The 25,293-nt window shown below is 42.2% G+C and overlaps 1 protein-coding gene across 1 annotated transcript in view; it reads left to right on the top strand.

Annotated features, from left to right (window-relative positions):
- Positions 1 to 209: 209 nt before the first annotated feature.
- hecw1a (HECT, C2 and WW domain containing E3 ubiquitin protein ligase 1a) overlaps positions 210 to 25,293 on the top strand; it is a gene marked incomplete at its 3' end in the record, with an annotated part of 89,578 nt that continues 64,494 nt past the window's right edge. Inside the window, exons 1-4 of the mRNA XM_080417514.1 lie at positions 210 to 255; positions 6,197 to 6,521; positions 7,391 to 7,501; positions 15,078 to 15,172. Coding sequence (XP_080273640.1) covers positions 229 to 255; positions 6,197 to 6,521; positions 7,391 to 7,501; positions 15,078 to 15,172 — 558 coding nt within the window. The 5' untranslated portion in view covers positions 210 to 228. The remainder of the gene's footprint in view (positions 256 to 6,196; positions 6,522 to 7,390; positions 7,502 to 15,077; positions 15,173 to 25,293) is intronic.

The raw sequence follows: 25,293 nt of genomic DNA on the forward strand, positions 1-25,293 counted from the left end.
GCACGCACCCGCACTCACGCACTCACTCACTCACTCACTCACTCACTCACTCACTCACTCACTCACTCACTCACTTTATTGCTTTATCTCTCTGACACCCTCAACAACACGAATATTCCGATCCATTGCCTCTTTGCTTTTTTGCTGTGTTAAGTAACTCGCCCCCCTCCCCCTTCTCCCCCCTCCCCATCCTCCAGGTATTGGTGTACTTTGAGTTGAGCCGTCATAATGCTGATGCACCTGTGTAGTATCAAGGTCAGTGTCTGCCCCGAACCACATTGTTTCACTTGCTAACCACTGTCTGTGTCACCCATCCATAACGCATGTCTGTTGCATTCATGTTGACTGAAACGTGGACTTGAGTCCAGGTTTTTAGTCTGATGTGTAACCAAACCAAAGATAACATTGGTTTGTATCCTTGGCATACTTAGTGATTAAAGGAGTGCGCCCGTCAGACTGAGTGGTCCTGAAACTTGAAGTGATGAAGTTCTGGTTGGTGTCGAAAATGGAACCATCCATTCTTTTGATTGTATCAAGTGAACTCTCCAGATTGTACAGCACATTTCTTTTATTGCTAGCTTGGTGACATATCAGGCATAGCCTGGATGGAGGATGGTCAGCTTGTCTGGCCCAAATTACAAGACTGGTCTCAAATACAATTTGAGACCAGTCTAAAAAAGACCAATGTTAAGCTAAGCTTGTGCTACTGACCCCTGGTTCAGTCTGCCACTATTTGTTTATTTTTTAAACAGGACGTTTGCAACATTTGAGAAGAAGCAAACAAATAAAGCAGAAAATAAAGTAACACAGAATAACACCATACACCATACATTAAAAAAAAATAAGAAAAAGAAAACAACACAGAAATAATAAGGTGATGGATTTTTTGTTCAGTTATTTAAACGAAGAGAAGTACAGTTCAGACATGAGTCAGCTCTGTTCAGATTTAAACAGTGCCCCCAGTGTGTACCTCCCACTTCGCTCATTTTAAGTAGGTAGCTGTCTACTTTGTCAATAAGTCTGAAAGAGAGCTTTACCAGAGCCACTACCTGACCAAGTTGACTAAACCAGACATTCACGGAGGGGGCAGAAGGAGTTCTCCACTCACACAATTTTATGTCCCAACATTAAAGCCGTTTGAACCCACTCTGCGTCATAGGCTGTCAGCTCATCAAGGGAACTAGGGTTACCCAAAACGCACATATTTGGGGAGAAGGGAATCTCGCATCCAACATGACGCTTAATGTGATCGTGAATCTCCCTCAATAATCATGTATTAAAGGGGCAACAGTCTGCCACTATTATTACATGGAAACACTGCTTGCAATCCAACTGAGGGTTCCTGATTTTTCGATTTTTAGATCAAAGCATTACAAAGTGTCGAGGTGCTTTCCCATAGAAATATATATGGGACAAAAGTAGTGTTCATTTACTTATTCAACTAATCGCCTCGTCTATGACTGCACAGTAAACAATGCCGAATTTGGTAACACTTTACTTAAAGGTCGGTTCTATAATGCATTATATTATATTTCATGACTAAAATATATAGATCATCATTTACCATCAAGCTGTCTAAAACACACAACGAGGGTGTGTTTTTCCTTCTTCCCAGCAGGCAGCTTTAGCCTACTGCCCAGGGACGATTGATCATGAGTCATGACCTCCCGCTCGGCAAGATGGCCCGTTGGGAGTAAATATAAAACAGTGGGGCTTTTTTTGTTTGCAATCACAAACAACAGATGTGTATAAATGGAACCAAAGGGACCCGTAATTGCAGCTTACACTTGCACACCCAAAACGTCTCTTTTAAGAGGCACCTGCTCGTTACTATTGAACATAATTCTTGCTATACTACAATATCGTTTATGAGCAGCAAAATCTGTTTCTGGCTGTGCCTCTGCAATGGTGTCGTGTTTCCCGTGTTGCTGGTTCCCGGTCGGTTGGAGCTGGATGAATCAAAATATTCTATACAGAACAATATCTATGCTGTTTGGCTGTTGAGACGTGAAGTGTGGGGGGTAAGTGAATGTTGATCGCCTCAGTTGGGACTTTCCAGCTGGAGTGAAGATTCTGTATAGTGACGAAAACTTTGTTCGCGTCGCCCTGTTCGTGCCGCTCGATGCGACATCGCACCAAGTCGCATCTTTGCATTAACTTGTATGTTATCGCGCCGCTCGAACACATATTTTATCTTCCGGTGGGAACGCACCTCAAGATGTCACCCTCTTCATTCCTACTTAAATTGATTTCTGATGGGGTATGTAGAGGGTTCTAGGTTATTTACAGTTATTTTCAGTAAGAGAGCTGAAAGAGACAGTATAGGAGAGCTGAGACAGAGACAGTGTAGGTGAGATCAGTGAGAGACAGTGTAGAAGAGTTGTGAGAGAGACGGTATAGGAGAGCTGAGAGGGACACCGATTGTTGGAGAGTTGAGAGAGAGAGAGACAGTGTGGGAGAGCTGAGAGGGACACCGATTGTAGGAGAGTTGAGAGAGAGACAGTGTAGGAGAGCTGAGAGGGACAGTGTAGGCAGAAAATAACAGATTTACAAGCTAACAGCAGTTTAGCTTGAAAATCTGTCCTTTATTTAGGGCAAGCGACCACAGAAGCATGGACCTACACTGTTGCTTGAACTCAGAGTTAACACTAATTATACGGTGGTTATATGGTTTTTCAGTGTAATTGTAAACCTGTGTTGCAGGTTTGAATCCTACTGTACACATACCCAGTCTCTTGGCACCGTTCTAATGAGGCAAGAATGTGTGATTGACATTGGAGCTGCTCAAACTCCACTGGCAACAAGCCAAACGTAGATGTTGTGGAAAGAAAATGTGCCCAAATACACCGTAATTTACCCTACTGTCACAATGTCTACAAAATCAGACTCACTTTGGATGGGATCCACAGTAAGTCATTGTGGGTTCCACGCACATTCGTCCAGCCTAGTCCAAAGGCATCATAGTTTCCTATATTTCACAATATGCCATGGCCCATATTTCTGCGCCCAGATACACCTCACATGCTGTCATCCAGAGATGGCAGCATGTGGGAGTCACTGTGCTGCACAGCAAGAATAGATGTCACATCAGCAGGTGGAATCACATTTTGAAGGCCCTATCATTGTATTGGGGAATTTGACTAGAGCTCTGTAACAGTCGACTCATTGTCAAAGCATTAACTATTCAAAAGTCAAAAGAGAGACTGCACTCCTGGTACTCTGTGTTGAGTAAGTGAAGTGAAAATATTTGTGTAGCACCTTTCAATTTGTATATAACGACATAACACATGCATCGAATTATGCAAGTGCTAAGCCAAACAAGTGAGTTTTGAGTCATACACTGATTAATAGTAATCTGGGAAGCATTTCAACCACAGCAGAATGTGTTTTCTTTTGGGAACACAGCCACCAGCCCTACTAAAACATTTATTAAAAGAATATAGAGGGTGTGGTTGCTTCTGTGCAGTGACATCTCAGTTGGGCTATCATTTTACATACAGTACTGTATATGAAATGAGAAACGATGCATAATGACGCCAGCATTCTGTTTTCAGACATCCTGTTAGATATCACCAATTCTGCACTCCAAAGTGTCTAAATGTCTAACTGCTATTGCTATTAACTATTATGCTCTTATTCTAATGTAATGCAAATTATGCCATTTTGCTATGTGAATGGCAATAGCTAATTTTGACTAAATGCATGATAGGAATGGAAATGCATTTGTCAAATAAATAATATAGCAAGCAATATTTCAGCTGCTGTCTTGTCCAATAGTCAACAACTCTTAAAAGGCTTCACCCCTCAAGTGGTTGCTAACTGATGTAACATCATTCACACCAGATACTGTCTGTTACTACACTAGGGACCATGTCCACAGAAAGTGTTTTTTGAGCTGCTAGTGGTAAAGACACTCTTGGAGTGCTCCTCATCCCAGCCCAGAGCATAACATTGTAGCACTCATGGGCTTCTAGCGTTTTCCAGCAGAGCACCCTGGACGCCCCAAGTATAGAATATTTCCCATCTGGTAGAGATGTACTGCTCATCAATGCACTTTTCTATGCAGAGGGTTGCAGCGACTCGCCCACAAGCGGCACACACTGCATTATGTGGCAGTTTCTGGACAAGCAGTAATATCCAAAGCACTCCACCACTCAAAGAAAATAAATTAACTTTATCTGGAAATGGCCCCTAAGGATGTAACGTTGTCTGTTGGTTGGATCCTCCTGTATCAAGGTTGTGTGATGGAGATGACTCAGATGATGTCACTCTGCAGTGAGTGTCCATACTACGTGAGATAATCATGTGGGATTATTGAATATAAATATTGGGAACCGTTTTGGTTAACACCATGGAAACATAAAGCGACAAAAACATAAACCTCAATATGCTAGATGTAAAAGGTGGGGGGGTGGATAAAACCGCTCTGCATGCCACAGTAACATTAGTGTGTTTGCCAGCATTCTCCATCGGTGTCACCCCTCCCCCACACCGCTACGCTATACTGTCTGTCTGGCTGTCTTTTTACATTACCGTGGTGCTACAGTACCATGTGTGCATTCACGCATGTCTCAGACTCGTTGTGTTTGCTGCCGTGTGCACGTGGGTGTATGATTGCTTTACCGGTTGCAACGAATGAAGAATAAAATGTAATATCACCATCTACACAGGTGGTTCTCAACCTATGGGTCGGGATCCCCAGGGGGGATCACAACGCCTCGAGGCGTTCACAATATTCACAATATTATATATGTATCTGTGGAACCGAGTCAAACTGAATGTAATGCCTAAACTTGTACAATTCCAAGTACTTGGTCCCCGGTTCAAATATGATTATTTGGGGGGGTCGCGGACTGAGAAGGTTGAGAACCACTGATCTATACCAGCAGCTTGCTCGATGCCTGCTTGCCGCACTATTGGCTGAAAGATAACTAATATCCGATATGGCTGTGGGAGAGAGCTGGAGTCGCAGATAATGGCCGCAATGCCAGGTCAATCTTTTTGTAATTGAACTGCCCTGTTATTAGACCAATTTGGAGGCAGCCGTTTGGTCACAGCATAAAGACACCGCTGCCCTGCCTTGCGAAGCTGCAGCTGTGTCGAAGGCAGTGGAAATTGTTTGGTTGCATCATGGCTTGTTGTTTATTTTATGGTCCCTGTTCGACAGATATGAAACGTCAAAGGCAGAATTTGAAATGTAACCACTTTCAACCTGGCGTTCCCATTTTGGGCATGTCATTATAGCTGACAATTTACGAGAATTTCAAGTATTTGCAAGAATTTGCAAGAATGTGGAAAACTAGCGAAAATGGCTGAACCGCAAGCTCACAACGCGCCACATTGTGACACATTGTGAGCTTGTAGAGCAGCTTTTTTGCTATATTTAAAATGGGGATTAAGTGGCCCTTGGCAGGTTTCTAGGCTGCATAATGAGACAAGAATACTGACTGATGATGTCCCATGCAAGTCAGTTTTTGTCAATGTATAAAAATGTGCCACTGCAACCATTAAGCTCTTTAAGTCAGTTAATTCAAGGCTTACAGTCAGTTTCGCATCCAGTACTCCTTTAAATCATGGACTCTATTTACTTAGTTTTGTCCAACAACTGGTAATTATCATAATAACTTCATCACTCTCAGTCTGACGGGCACACATGACCTCATCCCATGGACGAGTCAAACACAAAGATTGAAAAAATTCTTTTTAGCCTGCAGTTCAGTTATAATGATCGCATTTGACATTTTCCACGTTGCTTTCACAATTCCTTGCGGTCATGAAAGTGTTTTTGGTCTCTTAAAATTAATGTATTAACAATATTAACACAAACATTCAACGCGGACAGTCATGACATGAGGGGCAAAAATATGAAAAAAAAACAGCCTCACAAACTAACCATAACCCTCAACAAGGATGCAAAGTATTGTAATTCATCTTCAGTGATGAGAAAATAATGTTTTTAGTTTGGACATTTATCTTCACATGCGTGTGTGTGTGTGTGTGTGTGTGTGTGTGTGTGTGTGTGTGTGTGTGTGTGTGTGTGTTTGTGTGTGTGTGCGTGTGCGTGTGCGTGCGTGTGCGTGTGCGTGTGCGTGTGCGTGTGCGTGTGCCTACCTACAGTAAGCAATGGTAATCCTGAAGAGCAGTGATGAACAGAACCCCTCATCTAGTTATCCTGTGTGTGTGTGTGTGTGTGTAGAACTTGTACCAGAACAGGTTGCTGGGCCTGGCAGCGATGGCCTCCCCGACGCGGAGCAGCCAGAACCGGGGCCGCTGTAAGGACAGCGGGCCCAGCCTCGGCTACAGCCCCGAGAGCTACGCCCTCAGTGGTCTGAACCGGGAGCCCTTGCTGCTGGCCCTGCCGCGCTCCACCAGTGACACAGACCTGGTCTCCTCGGACAGTCGATCCACCCTCACCGCCAGCTCCTCCCGCTACACCATCGGCCAATCGCAGGAGCTGCTGATCACGTGGGACATCAAGGAGGAGGTAGACTCCGGCGACTGGATCGGCATGTACCTTGTCGGTGAGTCAGGCCGGGTCTTATTCTGGTATCAGTTAAGAGCTCATGATGATAATAAATAATAAAACATGTAAAACATTTAATATGCATCAGAATTCATTAATAAAGCCAGCTGCCTGTAGCCGAGAAGCCTAATATTTACTTTGGCACGGCAGCCAAATCGGCTGCCTTGCTAAGTGGCCAGATGGGTGTGCCACGTGTGCATTTTCAGAGCATGTTTATTTTATTGATAAATCAATCAATTGTGTTCCGGCTTCGATTATACGGAACCAATGTAGTACATAAGTTCTTATTTATTGATATCACAATGAAAACACATTTTCCAAGGTTTTAAAGAAAGAAATATCAATTCATTTTTAATATTACAGTAATATGTACTAGTCCATACCAGGGAATGTCACTCAAAGTATTAGCAGACTTTGGGTTATGCGCTGTGTACACAGTATACATATGCTTAGTTACACTTTAGGAGCGAAGGCTGCTCCTTTGATCATGGCTGTGTGCAACAACCCGGTCAACTCATTTAACTGACATTGAGTATTAACTCGTTACCACAACCATGAGAAGTCCATGCTTATATTGTGTTTCAGGCAGCTAAGCTATTTGTGCAAATAACATGACGTTCATGAGAACATTGCGCTTGTGAATAAACGCTCTGTGCGAGCACTACAGCATGGACATGATACCCAAAGCGCTCCCCCGCTCATGAAATGTATTGAGTGGACACGGCTCCAAAATCAAAGTCCTTTATAACTGTAGCGATCCCATAGCCCATTATCATTATTTTAGGAAGGTGAAAATTATCGTGTTTCCCTAGAAACCCCCCATCATGTGTACTGTATGTAACAGTGGTTCCTCTCTCAACTCCTTAGATGAGATTCTGTCGGAGAACTTCCTGGACTACAAGAACCGAGGAGTCAACGGCTCTCACAGGGGACAGATCGTCTGGAAGGTCGAGGCGGGCTCCTACTTTCGAACGGACTGTAAGTACACGCCCACCCTTCTCAGTGAGAGCTAAAGGATTTGTTTATACATTCAATTGTAGTGTAAGGGTCTGTAAGCTAAAAGGATAACACAAAAGTCCTGGGGACTTGTTTTCCATTGTGGTCCTATGTGTTCAATACATCAACATAGCATACAGAATTAACACAATACTTCACAAAAAGTCCTGGGGACTTGTTTTCCATTGTGGTCCTATGTGTTCAATACATCAACATAGCATACAGAATTAACACAATACTTCACAAAAAGTCCTGGGGACTTGTTTTCCATTGTGGTCCTATGTGTTCAATACATCAACATAGCATACAGAATTAACACAATAATACATGTCATCAACAAATGCACAAACACTAGAGATAGGAAAATGACTTTGTGGTCTCCTGATAGATGTTTTTTCAGGCCAATTTTGAAAGAAACCAGTGTTACATATCCTTTAATGCAACTTGATCATACTACTGTGTCACACGAAAAGCATCAAAAGCAGCAGATCGATACGCTCGAAACGCGGCACGAAGTGATGCATTTTGAGCTTGTAGATCTGTAAAAAAAAATATTTGAGTCCTGAAAAGTTACCATTTTGGACATATGAGGTTTCCAACCGACAGAGACGATGCTAAGTGGGTTTTATGTTATTTAGATAGATAGTATGTTTACCTGCCTGGTAGTTTCTTTGTAGCACTGACTTGTTAGTGTGTCTGCTAAATGCCTAAATTGTACATTGTTGGAAACTCTGTGACATTCAGTTCTGGTCAAATAACACAGAGCTGATGCTTTAATTTAAAGTTAACCCAGTGTCCTTATTCTGGGCATGTCATAACAGGCGAAAATTCACCAAAAACATTGTGATGCGTCGTGAGCTTGTAGATCTGCTATACTTTCTGCAAATATATTTGGTGTAGAGGGAAAATAGGAGGGGACTCCAGTCAACAAAGTGTATTGGTTAAATAACTAATGTATGTCATCAGACAAAATGTGGTTTATTCTCATTCTTCTAACAGCTGGCCATGTTGTATATTCACCGTGGCTTTGCGATTGGGCGCTTGGAGAAATAGGGACAGGAAGGCAAGAGATATTGTGGTTGCAAAATGGGACATTCGTCAAACTGTGCCATTGCTGCGTTTAGGGAGGTGAGTTGTGAATTGGCTACAGGGAATTGAGTAAGGATGGAAGGTACAGATAAGAAAAGCGGGAGCGAGAGAAAGAGAGAGAGAGAGAGAGAGGGGGGAGGGGGGGCGAGTTTACAGTGCATCGATTTCCCCTCAAGCCATAACTCTCTGCAACGACAAGCAGCTGAGTGTCTATCTGACATCCGTTTGGAAGAATTTTTGTCACAGTGCTTGAAGTTGAAAGGTCAGAACGTCAGCCATCTCTGCAGTTTGGTGACCGTGGAGATATCTCTTCTGTACCGGCGGAAGACATCTATCTTTGCCTTGTTCAAGCTTTCCCCCAGTTTGTCAGCTTCTACGTGTCACTAGAGATCAGCCATGCGGTGGCCGAGGCTGCTATGAGTGCCATATGTGTTGTCGGAATCAAATCCAGGCGACATGCTAGTCTTTAGAGTTGTCGATACTGCCGATACTGCCTAAAAATACTGGTATCGGTATCGCGAGTATGTCAGTCTATGCCATTTCAATACCATGTAATTCATCACATGATGATATGTCATTTACAGTCATCAATTATTTTGTATTTATTAATGCTTCAGCTGATTGAACTACTGCACTGCTGTTCTATACTCTTACTGTACTATTTAAATGTATTGTACTAACTTGTAGCTGCACTACATTATCAGTGGTTCTCAAACGTTTTAATTTCAAGGACCCCCATAACTCTGAGAGTGTACGGGTCCATTTGGTTCCATTTGTAACACTCTCAGAGTTACAGACCTGTAAGGGTCCATTTGGAACCCCCTCAAATATCCCAGAGAGTCCCTGGACCCCACTTTGAGAGCCACTGTCCTAGATAATTTTTTTAATTACACACTGGTTACATTACATTCAAATTTGTCATTGTGAAGTGGGAGGAGTTTCTATGAATTGTGTGACTGTGCTGTCTAGAAGCTGCAGCAACAGCCTTGGCGCTAACTGACCCATCGCCCCGATATTATATAATAGCTGTCGGGCAGAAACCTTGCACATTATCTCCATATTTCATTGTTATGTTTTTTTCATGCACTACTCTGTGGTATGACAGTGCTGCGCAAAAGTAGCAAAAATAGTCTGCTTTTAGTTTGTTAAGTTAACAAGAAAAGTACTCAAAAGTTCGGAATTCTAAATGTACTTGAGTAAAATTACAAAAGTATTGGCATCGAAATGTACTTAAAGTACCAAAAGTAAAAGTACTCATTATGCAGAACGTCCCATTTCAAGTTTTCAAATGTATACAAATCTTTTGAAAATTGCAGAATATTTTCAAATGGCCTAAATGTATACGGTTGAAGTGGTTAATGTATGTTTTGTAATAATGTTTTATTCATATACCCACCTACCTACCTACCTAGTAATAATCAATCTGCAAAGTAACTAGTAACTTTAGTTTTCAAATAAATGTCGTGGAGTAAAAGTACAATATTTGGATCCGAGATGTATTGGAGTAGAAGTAAAAGTATTGGAAATTGGAAATACTCAAGTCAAGTACAAATACCGCTGAATTGTACTCAAGTACAGTACTTAAGTAAATGTACTTAGTTACTTTCCACTACTGTAAATAACCAACTAAAAGCAACAGTTTTGGTCATACAGGGTTTTCGCCCGACAACGACAATGTTCAGTCCCCTGTGAGGGGTAGTGAGGGAGGAAGAAAGGCAGGAAGTCCGAGAGACTGCAAGAGAGGGATAAATAGAAGTAGACAGAGAGAGAGAGATATTGTGGTCGCAAAATGGGACTTTCATCGAACTGTGCCATGGCTGTGTTTAGAGGAGGTGAATTGTGAATTGGCTACAGGGAATTGAGTAAGGAATGGACTGTACAGATAAGAAGAGAGGGATTGAGAGAGAGAAAGAGAGAGAGAGAGAGGGCGAGGTTGCAGCGCATTGATTTTCCCTCAAGCCATACATCTCAGCAACGAGGTTGACAACCAGCCGAGTGTCTATCTGTTCTTGTCATCTATCTGCGTATGTGTGTGCTACTGTGCTGGGGTGGAAAGTAACTTGCAACTCAGGTCCGTTTTACTAAGAATAGAGGGTTTAAGTGGTCAGCCACTTAAACCCCATATGGTTGACCGGAGCTCTATACTAGTAGCCTTTTCTGTTATTGCTGTTGCAACGCATGTCGATCTGCTGTTTTCTGTGAAAGCTTTCCCCACAATATGGATGCTGTGGTTTAAAGTGGTTAAAGTGGATCCTTTTGAGCTATTGGGCTGGACAAGATAGCAGGTTGACCTGTCATGTTTTTGTGTAGTTCTGGAGTGCAGAGGGTTTTGTAGTTTGAACCTGAGCCAAGAGCCAGGGTGTTTGAACACCTTGGCCAATGGCCAACTGACCTGCAGTCACCCTCCATATCTACCTGTGGAGACTGCTCTCCAAGGCCCAGGGTTTCAACTCTATTCTGAATTGTCCAGATTCCCTAGTCCAGTGGTGGATCTCAAACATTTTCATGTCAAGGACCCCCAAATTGTACGTATGTATTTGGCCGCGGACCCCCGTCAGAACACATTTTGTGCCAGGGATCCCATACAAGATTTGTGTTGGTAAAATGTTTAAAGACGGGGTGATTCCCCCCCCCCCCCCCCCCTAAAACATAATCATCAGGTATTATGGTTATACTAGGAGGAAGATTTTTTTCAAAAAAGTGTACAGAAATTGTTAAAATTATGTTTTATGTGGACACGCCTCCAGTTCATTAAGTATACCTGGTTCTCACCTTAGCACCTCCTCCACCACATTAGCACCACCCACCTGTCCTAGTCCCTCCTCCTCCTCATGCCCACACCTGTTGTGTTATGATAATGAGGGGGAGGGTATGTTTTTACTATGTCACTAAAGCGCTGTTTCTCTATTGGCACGTTTGACCCTCAAGGTTTCAGCCTCCAGGTAGAAACTCAAAATAGTCAGAGAAGACATAAAACATCATAAAAACACCACCAGGGGGCTTAATGAAGTTCTATCAACCTCATAGACACATGAAAAACAGAAAAAGTGCAAAACCATGGCACCACCTCTTTAAAAAAATAGTCAACATCAAGATTTTTCAAAGCATATTTTGTTCAACAGATTTTGATGCTATATTAACTAATTTAGCTGGAACCCCCTCAAGGACCCCTGGGGGTCCCTGGACCACACTTTGAGAACCACTGTTCTAGTCCACATTTGCGGCCCAGGATTCTATTTTGAGCCGCATCCCCATGGGTACAAAGTGTACAGTACAGTATGCAAAAATGTGGGATTCTCATAAACAATTGATCGCTGTTCCACCCAACAGCGACGAGTATGTCCAAAACCGTTACTTTTCAGGAAATGGAAAAAATAACCTGTGTTTCAATGGATCCAATGTAGTTATTATTTAGTCACCAGCACTTGTTAATACTTTTCATTAGTATAATATTTATACTAATGAACTTTAAACCTTTTCACTTTGCAAAATGTTCAAAATAGACAATCTAAAAGCTTGTAGTTTTGCTACTTCTGTGCAATACTGTAGTATGATGAAGTACGGTATTAATTTACACAAAAAACACAAAAAACAACAACAAAAAACAAAGATAAAAAGTTCAAATATGGAGATACAAGGTTTCTGTCAAGGATATGTTATAAACATTTTGGAAATCGTGTCTGCACCACTCCACAAATACAGAGACAAATACTGTTACTGTATCAACAGCATCCATGTAATTTAATATTCTATACTTTGGAGAAAGGTCTCCAAAAGCATGCTAGTTTGTTAACTTAGGTCAAAGAGATTAATCAAGAGTAGATCAAGATCCAAATCGAGCATTGAAAAGATCAAAGTTGAAGTAGACAATGGAGAGATGTAGAATGAGACATGAGACATGTTGTGTGGGCAGGATTTGAACTTCTAGGGGCATTGGTTTTAGTTTTCTTTGTTACTATTATATGGGCAGTGGTGGAAAGTATCTAAGTACATTTACTCAAGTACTGTACATAAGTACAATTTTGAGGTACTTTTACTTTACTGGAGTATTTCCAATTTTCAATACTTGTACTTCTACTTTTTACTCCACTACAATTATTTGAAAACTTTAGTTATTAGTTACTTTGTTGATTTTGATTATAAAAGATACATTAACCACTTCAGCCCTATACATACTTCCGCTGTTTGATAATAGCCGATCAACAAGCTCACAACGCTTGTGAGCTTGTAGATCTGCTATTTTGAAAAGATTTATATATTTTAGACATTTGAAAACTTGTGAAATGGGCCTTTCTGCAGAATGAGTACTTTCTACTTTTGGTACTGTAAGTACATTTTGATACCAATACTTTTGTACTTTTACTCAAGTACATTTTGAATCCCGGACTTTCACTTTTAACAGAGTATTTCTACATTTTAAGGATGCATTGATACTTTTACTTTACTTAAACAAATGTAGTACTTTTTCCACCACTGGATATGGGTATCCTGTGTGATAAACCAATTATTGCCCAGCAGTCGTCCTTGGTATCTAACCTTGGGCCTGATTGCATTAGGCCAAACATCAGCAACCATGAATGTGATAATGAGGTGCCTGCTGGCTCAGGGATTTTAGATATCGTAATATTGTGATGTGGCATAAGTGTTTTCTTTTCTTGCCTTTCCCTGGTATGTTCAAACATTAGCATAGTAGAGAAAATATCTAGTAGATCTGCTATTTTTGCTACAGTATTTTCGAGATATTGTTTTGGGATTTGTTTTTAAATAAATACATATAGCTTACAAACAATTTACAATTTAGGCATTTAGCTCTTAATCCAGTGCGATTTACAGTAAACAAGGTAAACAAGAGGTAATACATCAAATGCATAGAGATAGTAATCTAGGATCATAGGTAAACCAAGAACCTATCATCAGTCTAAAGTTAAACAGTATAATATAAAAAAAAACAATAATCTGTACATTGCAACTATACACAGTACACACTATAGGATATATAGTATAGGTATACAAATGAACCTGTCATCTGTCTACATAATATGCTATCTAAATTACATTTTAGCCTTTGCATAAGAGCTTCCCTGTGTTAGCTGATCTGTTTAGTGAGCGGGAGGGGTTGTAGTAGGGTTGGATCAGACTTTGAAGATATGGGGGCGCCATACCTTTGGTTGCTTTGTAGGCCAACATCAGTGTTTTGTACTCCGTGCGGGCAGTAACTGGGAGCCAATGGAGCCTAAGGGGGGAAAACGTGAACATTTTAGCTGGTTGAAGTTCAAGCTCGTGCTATGGCATTCTGGATAATTTAGAGGGGCTAGTGCACATGCCAGGAGGTCAGTAAGGAGCGAGTTACAGTTGGTAAGTTTTGATATGACTGATGTCTGGATAAGGAGCTGGGCTGACTCCTGGGTGAGGAAGAGTATGATCCTTCGAATGTTATAGAGTGTAAACAGGATCAAGTGACCACGTGCCTTGAATGAGTGCTGACTGTCCAGGTCAACGCCAAGGTTCTTGGCCGTTGGAACCGAAGTCACCAGGGCGTAGTCAATGGAAATAGTTAGATCCAGCGTGGGGCAGAACTTACTTGGGACGAAGAGAAGCTCGGTCTTGTCTGGGTTCAGCTTGAGGTGGTGAGAAGACATCCACTGTGAGATGTCAGCCAGTGATGTCAGCCAGACAGCCAGAGCGATGTGCTCTTCCATCTGAGTGGCAGAGAGGGGGAAGGATAGAAACAGTTGAGCAGTGATAAGATAGATTGTGAGCAGAGATGACAGCGCCAAGAGATATACTGTACATAAATACATACATACATAAATACATACATACGTAAATACATACAAACACGTACATGCATGTGAATGTTCTTGAACAGCAGAACTCTCTATTGCTTTTGGTAACTCGATGGCCTTTCCTCTAGCGCCACCATGAGGTGGCATTAGGTGCGCACATAATATCTCAAAATCTAATTGGCACATTGTTGGTACTTTTTTCCAAGTCAAAATGTCAGTGGGAGCCTTATACAGTATATTGTCTCTGTCAGGTGGAAACTTGATACGTCCAAAACTTTTACTTTTTAGGAAAATAGCAAAAGTAGCAGATCTACAAGCTCAAAAGTTTCAAGCTTGCGGATCTATTACTTTTGATACTTTTGTGTGACACTGTATGATCAAGTAGTACATTAATTTACTAAAAAACACAAAACTTTAGAATATGGATATATAAGCTTTCTTCCCGACAGCAATGATGAATTGAATACACAGGACCCCAATGGAAACAAGCCATATCGTTTTCTAGGGTATAATCCTCTTAGCAGACCTTGTATTGAGGTCTGCTAAGAGGATTTGCAAACTGCCAATAAAGTATTCAATCAATCAATCAATCAATCAATCAATGATATTCGGTAACTACTGTATACGTATATATAATAGTTTTCTTGTGTCTCATTTTTCCTCTCTCCCTCTCCTCCCTCTAGCTGAGACCAAGATCATCTTCAGGTACTACCATGGTGTAAGCGGAGCGCTGAGAGCCACCACGCCCACTGTCACTGTCAACTACACCTGTGCCCCTGTGAGTCTCTCTCACACACACACACACACACACACACACACACACTCAGTAACGCGTTGCATCCGCGACTCGTTGTGAGCTTGTAGGTCGGCTATTCTCGTTGTGCGGCTGGAGCACATCCTGAGCTAAGACATGTATCGATTATTAGTAAAACTATTGCCCAGCAGAATGAGAAACGTCTTTAAGTAGGCGGGAGGTAATACTGTCTGATGGGCCGCTTGTGGACCGCAGGTGCATTACTACCTCACCTCAGAGAGTGAGGAGAGCGGTCAGAATAGTCTAAGAGAGCAGGACACTAGAGGGAGCAGGGTCAGGAGCACGACTCAGTGCTTCAGTGTGTTTATTCCTAAACGGAGTTCATGTTCCTCCATACACACCTGATTTTAATTACACAGGGCTGCTCTGTTTCGAGTCTCATTCAAGACGAAGTCAGGACGGTTAATTACTCGTTTTAAACTTAACCCATTAAAACTGGAAAAGTCGTTTTAGATTTTAGCGTTGGCTGTTCAAAATAGCAGATCTACAGTTTGTGTTTAATTATTTTTTTGTATAATTTCGATTTTTTTTAACACAAATCTAGTATGGGGGGCCACTGGCACAAAATATTTTCAGATGGGGGGGGTCTGCAGACAAATACATGAACATTGCCCTAAGGGAAGATAAAGAAAGGTGGTCTGTTTGCTTAATGGATGCTTTCCATTTAAAAGCCTTTCTGACAGCACAATCTTTCCATCTCTGTGAAACTGTATTTTAAATACATGCTTGCTTTACAGAAAAGCACAAAACATTAGACTTATAACCTGAAAGCCAAACGCCACAGTTAAAAGCACAAAAATGTATCCATACAGGAGAATAGATTACATTTCCTTAGTGTTTAAAACATACACAGCAAAATCAGTTTTAAGTATTATTGCATCATTACCTGTACATTTTTTCACTCTCAGAGTTAATCACTTTCAACCTGCTATCCATATTGTGGGTATAGGCAAAAGTTTTCAAAAATATTCCCTAAATGTCCCACAATTTGCATAGGGTTTTAAGTGGTTAAACAGTAAACACTGTAGAACTAAATTCAGTAGCCTATATGTTTTATGTGATCAGATATGAGATTAATCATGATTACGTATTGATCATTTAAAAAATGAACCATTTGACTGTCATCTCTACTGGTTTGTGTAATAATACTGCTGTTTGACGAAGGCAGCCATGACCAAAGGATGTGGTTTGGGAGTCACAACCATGCTGTGTTCATTTGTATATTGATTGGTTTTTTTTACAATAGAGTTGTGGTGTATATTGAGGCTGTTGGCTCATTTACAAATGGAAGCATTTCATTTTGTGGCTTGTGTCAACCATAGTGTAGCTCCGCTGTGGAATGCTCCCTGAACTGGAATCCTCTGCCTCTTTATGCACACCTTACAGTGAGGTATAACCAGTGTTGTAGTGGTATTGTTTTAATGGGACGCTATTTTAAGGTGACTCTCCACCAAACAGTCTACTTCAGACTACTTCAGACTACAACAGACTGCAACAGACTGGTAGTCTGTTGGCAAAAGTTGGCATTTAGTTCAGCACAAGCAGTCGGCCGATGCGCACATTGTTGTGCTAATGCCTTAGAGCTGGCAGCAGCACTGGCCTGCAAGATCTTGCCAGTGTTGCCAGGTCTGCTTATTATAAGCGGCTTTGGGCTTGTTTTCCTGTAAAGTCGCTTGTAAATATCCATAGTTGCAGGTTGCTTTTGTTTGGGCTTGTTTCTGAAGTATCTTATCTAGTTCAAATGTGCGACGGGCAAATGTCTCTGGCTTATTTAGGCTTGCTTCTGGCGCCAGTAGCATACGAGAGGTCCATCTACGGAGACTTTACGCCCCTCTCCACCAGCCCAGGGCTAATGACGGGCTCTAGTCTGTCGGGACCGACCAAGCAGGTTCGGTTTCTCATCGACGGGTTGATAGAGGTCCCGACCCGTCGGAACGACGATATCCGACAACAATTCGTCGGGCAGGAGACGCTTTCCAACGCCTCCCAACACTGAGTCGGCCCGAAATCGGTGCGGTGGACAGCTGCCTTTAATGACGTCACGCGCACGTTGCACGTCTACACCTACAGTAGCAGGTCACACAATGGACCATTGATATGCTTCCAACAGGGTCATTCCTATGTTAATTTACGCTGTTGACACTCTGCAGCTTTTGTAAGCTTTGTGTGTGTGTGTCTGTGTCTGTGTCTGTGTCTGTGTCTGTCTGTGTGTGTGCGTGTGTGTGTGTGTGTGTGCGTGTGTGCGTGCGTGCGTGTGCTCCTGCTCAAAAGACTGACGGGATGCCGTGGTACTGCGTGCAATGAGCACTGCACCACTGGCTATAACAACCTCCATCACTGCAAACCTCACCTCTTCAGACTCCACACTTTCAACACCTTCAACACTTCCTTATTATGTCTGTGTCAGGCCATCCAATTTGTCGACTCTTTAGATACTGTAGATGCTAACTGTTCTTTTTTGGGCGGTGAAACCGCCCCTATAAGTGAGATTTGGAAAAATGTACATTCTCCTGCGCTGTGATCTGGGCCCAGGAAATTAGTAGAATTATCCTGCGCTGTGATTGGCCCATCACAGTCTATTCAGGACTGTGATTTGCCAGTGTCACATGACACATGTGCATAGCCCTATATAAGCAACCATAACTTGAAAAAAACCAAACATTGGTTTTTTTCAAGTTATGGTTTCGTCCATCATAAAGAGTGTTTCAATAAATGTATTTATCTTTTGTACATGATTGGTTGACTCCATTCAGTATTGTGATTAGCTAGCAAGACACCGCCCACTTCACACAGGGTGTGATTTTTTCTTTCTTTCTTTCTTTTCTCTTATAGATAGATGCTAGGTGTGTTGTTTACTTGTAGACAGATGCTAATTATGTTATTTAGATAGATGCCACAGGTGTGTTTACTTGTTAGACAGATGCTAATTATGTTATTTAGATATATGCCACGGTAGGTGTATTTATTTTTTAGACAGATGCTAATTGTGTTATTCAGAAAGATCCCAGGTTTGTCATCTACTCTTTATCGTAGTTGCTTACTTTGTACTGTAGCACATACGTGTTTTCTTGGCACTCCACCACTTAGGTTGAGAAAGGTTTGGCACATACTCTGGCACTTTGCAAGTCGCTCTGGATAATAAAAAAAACATTCTGTAAAGTCATAGAGCTTGGAAGAGTCATTTAATTTTTAAATGTCAGATCAGGAAACGTAATGGAGATGAGCCCTAACCAGAATCAATTCCTGTATGTCCTATATACTGGCGACAAAGTGCTTCTAAGATCTGAAGTTCTGAGAAGAACATGATGCCCAATAGCTTAAACGGTGTGTTTGTGTACTGCAAAGTCAGTGAGTAAATGGGGCTGGTGGGGATGCCAAAACAAAGAGAGTGCAGCTCGCATACAAATGTCTGGGTCTTTTCCTTTGCACTCCATGCCAGTGGGGTGAATATAAATGACAGTTGCCATAGGAACAAGCCTCTCTAAGTCTCTCTCTAGCCTCGATCTGATTCATTTTTAAACTGTGTCCCAGAGAGAAACAAAAAAATAGGTTGAATGGAAAAGAGGTGCTTCCCATGCTGCGAGGCAATGGGCCGAATTAAGTTGTGCAAACACTTTTCAACAAGTGTATTGTGTCTTGTTTTTTTTTCTGTACAACCTAGCCAAAGAGTACTGGTACTACTCGGAGCACAGCCTCCTGCAGCCCAACACTGCATGTCTCTTCACCTCCCAGGAGGCTATACAGAAGAAAATGAACTGACATCTGTATTACACACATAGTCCACCTGGAATAGAAACATCTCTCAGCCAAAGAGGAATCACCACCATGCCAAGGGCAATATCAGGCTTCTGGTCTCCAGCCAGGGCTACTCTGCAGAATACTGACCTGTGTCCCTGTGTCCTTTTGACTTTAAAACTGCTTTGACTGCACATCCTCCTTGTGTGGAGGTCTCTATCCACTCGGGTCGCTCACAGAGTGTGAAGTGGAGAGCGCTGCTCGGACCAGCGCTGGGCGATTAGGTTTCACCGGTTGCCGTCCAATTTTATGCTGCTGTGGGCCCCTGGAAAATGCTGATGGCTCCTGAACCTGATCTGTGCTCTTTTTTTTACCGGGGGACAATGGTTTAAAAATAACCCTCTTGACCTGAGCGAGAGAGAGAGAGAGAGATAGAGAGAAAGAGAGAGAGGGTGTACTGTAGGTTGGAGAGGAGTGTCAGTTAAGCTCTGAGATACACAGGAGAAGATACGCGAGGGCAGGAGAGGATGGAGCTGAGAACAAGAAGGACAGAGGGGTGACTGGAAGATCCTGGGACAGGTCGTCTTGGTCTTGTTTGTCGACTGACCTGGACAAGGGAGAGAGAGAGGACACTAAACCAAAGCCCTGGACGCAGGAGATTAAGCAGGACGGAGCCTAGCCGAGTGTGTGAGGGACAGAAAGGGTGTGTGTGTATCGTGGTGCGCGCGCGCGTGTGTGTGATGGACGGCATGTGTCTTCAGTTGGGGCTGCTGTCCCCCAGTCCAGAGAGGAGGAGCAGGAGGACACTGCTCAGCTGGATAGCCTGGGTAAACTTTAACGCTATACTCTCACCTCTCTCTTTTTTTCAGTCGGTCAGTCTGTCTTCCTTTCTTTCGTAACTTGTGGTCTTTATCTTTATTTCCATTGATCTCTTTTTTAGCAGTACACTAATATATATATTTCTGAAAACATTTGATGCGAGAAATAGGCAATGCAGTTACAGAAATTTGATCCACCGTGTTTGATGACTTTGTGGACCAACGTGACATCTGGGCGGGTCATGGTAGATACCCCAACGGCCCAAAAACCTTCCTCATAGCCGGATACAAGACGTTCATACACGCTGTCTAGAAGCTCCAGTGGTTTAACCCCGCCCCCCGAAGCAAATCGCGCTGTGAGCTTGGACAGCTATTCAGCTATATTTAAAATACTACCTTCTCCCAGTGTAGCATAGAATATGTAGGGCTTAAGTGGCTAATGTTCCTGTAAGTCGCCGTGGCAACCTACGCTAGTAGTTACAGTATGCCTGGCTGCTCCTGCGCTGGCTGATTCCAAGAAAGAGTAGTGGAGATAATTACATTCATCTCATTCTGAGCAATTAGGCATCACATAAATACATCACATAAACACTCTCAGACACACACACACACACACACACACACACACACACACACACACACACACACACACACACACACACACACACACACACACACACACACACACACACACACACACACACACACACACACACACACACGAGCGGTACTGTTTTGCTGCTGGTGGTGTTAGCCTTTTCCACTGTTGGCGCCGGCGGCCAGCAACTGCAATGCAGACAGCAAGGCTCATTATGTTTATTTGTCAAATGAACATACAGTATTAGTGAAGCTGCTAGCAAGATTGCCAGCAGTGAAAGTCACTTACTCCAAGCTTTCCTCAACTGTGTGGCAAAAAGGTCAGGTCAAAATAAGATAAAATATGTATTTCCCTTGTCTTCACCTGCCTCGTTGAAAGGAGAGAGGCCAGCCCACTCCAAAATGTACTTTTTCTTTATTGAGACAGACAGTAGACTTTTAAGAGAGAGAGGTCAGTGTGGTGATTTGCACTGTAAGATGAGGGGGAGACAGTGGAGGAGAGACAGACAATAGGGAAGCTGAGAAGGAGAGACATATTCAGAATCAACTTCATTGTTACATCACAGGTTTTGCTGATATAAAAGTGCGTGTGAAATTCTTAGTTGTACAAGCTCCCAAACATTTGCAGTTTCTAGGAACGGTTAAAGATTAGAAAAGGAAAAGAACCAAGGAAAACAAGTCAGATATGTCAAACGTTCCTAATATAAGACGAGCAATGTCAACATATACATAAGATACACGTTTGCATGTTTAAATAGCAGTTAAATGAGGCAGAAAGGCCCTTAGTGCAAGTGGAGAAACATTGTAGCAGGTAAAATAGCAGCAGAATAGTCTCTGTGCAGGTGAGACATCGGTCGCTCAGGAGCATATCGTCTCTGTTGGGCGGAAACCTCATATGTCCAAAACAGTTACTTTTCAGGACTCAAATTCAAAAATGGCAAAAGTAGCAGATCCACAAACTCAAAAACGCGTCGCTTCGCGCCGCGTTTCGAGCTTGCGGATATGCTACTTTTGATGCTTTTGCGAGACACTGTAGTATGATCAAGTAGTAGAGACACGAGAAAAAACACCAAAAGTTAGAATATGGAGATAAGAGGTTTCTGCCCGACAGCAACGATATGAAATATGTCAGCGTATGCGTGACAGTGCCAGTGCAGCAGCAGCAGCAGCAGCCACAGTCAACACTGTACATGTACACACACAAAAATAATCTGTGGCAGCATGGTGGTGACAGGGCTCAGTGCTTGTTCATCAGCCTGATGGCTGATAGGTGGAGACTGGCCCAAAGTCTGGTGGAATGGCTATCGCTGGGGCTGTCACGGTCGTGACATCTGTGTTGACTGATTCATTTCTGCATGTTTTCTGCTGTTTCTGTTTGCCTTTTAGGCTTTGTGTTCAATTGTATTAAAGAATTGCACAGGGAAATATTTTATACATATGAATGTCCACGATCAGCTCCTTGGTCTTGCGGACTTTGAGAGCGAGGTTGTTCTCCTGTTACCATAGTGTCACTGTCAGTGTGTCAGTTATCTGACCTCTTCCTTGTAGTAGGCAGACTCACCATCTTAGGCCGGCCAAACAATTATTTGCCATTACAATATTTGAGTGACTTTAAAGCAGTTGATCGGTGTGTGTCTCTGTCCCCAGCAATAGTTTAATGTGGGAACATCACAGACTTTATCTGGGATGTCGCACTGCAGTCTTTTTTTTTTGTTTAGCGTTCCTACACAATCTAACCAGTTTCATAAGTCCTAACTCCAGGTTTGCTGGTGATACATTGCACAGGGTCTGTCTGTCTGTCTGTCTGTCTGTCTATGTATCTATATATTATAACGCATGGGAGCCATGAAAATAATTGAAAAATCATCCCTCCTTCCTTGCTAATGCATTCTCCCAGCTACTGTATTGTAGAAATCTCCCCCCTTGCATCACTTCAGATTCCAGCATGCCACACAGTCTACTCATGAATTAAACATGCAGTATAATGTGTTGTGGGATGGTGTGTATTCACATTTTAGATGATTTGGGCGGCTCCTTACAGTACAGTATGTGTCACCTGTGTCAAAGAGAACGGTGCAGTGTGTATGTAAATATGGTATGATTATGGCTGTGTAGCATGGTGATAAGTGACCAATCTTTGATTGGTGGAGTGATGGCGGTGCCCTGATAAAGTGCAGTGGTGCACTTTATCCACAAGTAACTAGAAACTAAAGTTTTCAAATAATTGTAGTGGAGTAAAAGTACAATATTTGCCTCTGAGATGTAGTGGAGTAGAAGTAAAAGTATTGGAAATTGGAAATACTTTAAGTAAATAATAAGTAAAGTACAAATACCTCAAAATTGTACTTAAGTACAGTACTTGAGTACATGTACGTAGTTACTTTCCACCACTGATAAAGTGAATGCCTCTGTTTGTCTGTCTGACTTCGTCGTGTCTCCTTGTCCCTCTGACTCTCTCTCTATTAGTGTAAGACTGTCTCTCTTCTTAGTCTTTCCGTCTGTCTGTCTGTCTGTCTATCTGTCTCTATCTATCTATTACTATCTCTGAGACATCATGAATGCAGAAAGCATTAGATGCTGCTCATTGTCATAAATACTTTATGCTTTCAATCACTAGTTTAAAGTCTTCTTTCAATTACCACGATATAGGTTTTGGTAAATTATGTTCCCATTCATTTTAGAATTGACGTAGGATATGCATATAAGATTTCTACTGGTTCTACTGAGTGAGGACCCATCCTCTCACTGCCTTTCCAGCCAATAGCATTCGTTTCCGCTTGCATTTCGGGACCGGAAATTGGAAATTGGATTTGAATTAGCTGAAATAGTGGGTTCAAAACTGGTCTGTAGAAAGCAATAGGTCATGTGACGGCTCCCTTGGTCCGTATTGTTTTAACAGTCTATGTGACAAAGACACGTTTTCATTGTGGGGTAAAAGTAAGATTAGTGACCCAGTCATCAAATATACTGTAATAGAGTACCGAAGTCCTGACGTCACTCCCTGGGACCGAGGGGTAGTGGGACTCCCAATACCCTTGGGTCACAGCGTAATCTTTTTTTATTGGAATCCCCATTGGCAAATCTTAGATTGCATCATATAAAAACCAAAATAAACAAACCATGGCGATTTTGTCAGGTATACGTGACTCTGTGTCGTTTATGACACAGAGTCACTGAATACACTCACTGAATACACTGTATTGAGTTACATTTGTGTCTGTGTTTGGAGAAAAAAAATTATGTTCTTACTCTTTGGATGAATTAGTACTTTTTCACCGTCAGTCGATGCTTCATATCCATATGAGTAAAATCTCCAGGGTGATTTGTTTATTTCTGGAACATAGTTCTTGTATGACGTGATCTAATATTTGCCTATGGGAAATCCTATAAAATAAATGATGCCGTGACCCAGGGGGATTGCGCCCTTCTGGTGGCAGTGATGTCAGACTTCGGTGTTCCATATACAGTACACCCATGTGTTAATGACAAGTTGTGCTTTGTTCGCAAATTGTTTATTTTAAAATAGTCATACAACAATAGATTATGCCAGATGGTTAGGCAGTCTACAATGTGAGCTATGCTCACGGCCATTTGGCTCAGTCGTGCTGTTTGATATGTTATCAAATCACGGCCATTTGATGCAGTGCTAGAGGGGGTTGCCATGGAGGGATATTCTATCCAAATCCAGTTCCGTGGGGAACACAAATGTGGAATGTGATTGTACATGTGAAGTCCTGGAAACACTGGGAACTGGAGATGAAGTTGTCTCTCTCCTCTTAACCACTCTTGGTTGGGGAACCTCTCCCTCCACCTCCTCCTCCTCCTCCTCCTCCTCCTCTCTCTCCTTCTACCATCTGCTCCTCCTCTTCCTGGCCGTGAAATCAATGGAGGGCTAATGATGGCACGGTATTGATCCCACTGTGTGTGCTGTCAGGCCGGCTGAAAATTTACTTTTAAATAGCATACTGCATACGGCATACTGCAAAATAAATACATGAATACCTACGTAAATAAAATAAATAAAACTAGAAAAAGTGCTCCTCGGAGCACAGGTCTCCCCCAGGTCAGGTAGGTTATTGTGGCCTTGCTGGTGGCACTATAACAGGCCAATGTGAAAAGGATGGCATTTATTCCTCGGCCTAGTGGGAATGTACATGCAAAGTTTCACGGCAATCGCATCATGATTTGAAGCATTTATTCAAAACGAGCCACTCTTGCAAACTTTAGATGGCAATCTTAGCCAATCAGGATGGAATATGAAAAATCAGACAGATCCGTCTTGATCACATGACTGTAGAGATACTGTGTACCGATTTGCGTGATGTTTGGACAAAATGTGTAGGAGTAATATTTTTTTTAAAATCGCAAATGTCGGCCTCCTGGTAATAAATAATAATACATCAAAAATATAAAATAGCTCAGATAAAACAAGAGGTTTAACTTTGCCACACGGAGCGTATTTCAAATAATGTCAGTTGTTAGACATCTATGAATCTATGCTGTGTCATCTTTCATCATATCCAGTCTTGGCTGAGACAGCATTCAGTCACCAGACCAATAGCTGCCCACTGGCGGCATACCCGGGCAGCCCTTTAGTATTTGCCGGCAGATTGCTATCTTTTTGTTCATCAGTTGTATAGCCACTGTTGGCCATAAACGAACACAAACAAAGCTGATTCAGACAATATAGAACATCACCAAACCCAGTACTGTTTTTTTCTTATTTTGAATTATCAATTTCTAATCACTGGAGGAATTATTTCTTGTCCACCTTTGGAGTTACACCATGGCATACTGCAAAATAAATACATGAATACCTACGTAAATAAAATAAATAAAACTAGAAAAAGTGCTCCTCGGAGCACAGGTCTCCCCCAGGTCAGGTAGGTTATTGTGGCCTTGCTGGTGGCACTATAACAGGCCAATGTGAAAAGG

Source organism: Gymnoscopelus braueri (assembly GCF_963280865.1).
Source record: "Gymnoscopelus braueri genome assembly, chromosome: 21".
In the NCBI taxonomy this organism is placed as follows: domain Eukaryota; kingdom Metazoa; phylum Chordata; class Actinopteri; order Myctophiformes; family Myctophidae; genus Gymnoscopelus; species Gymnoscopelus braueri.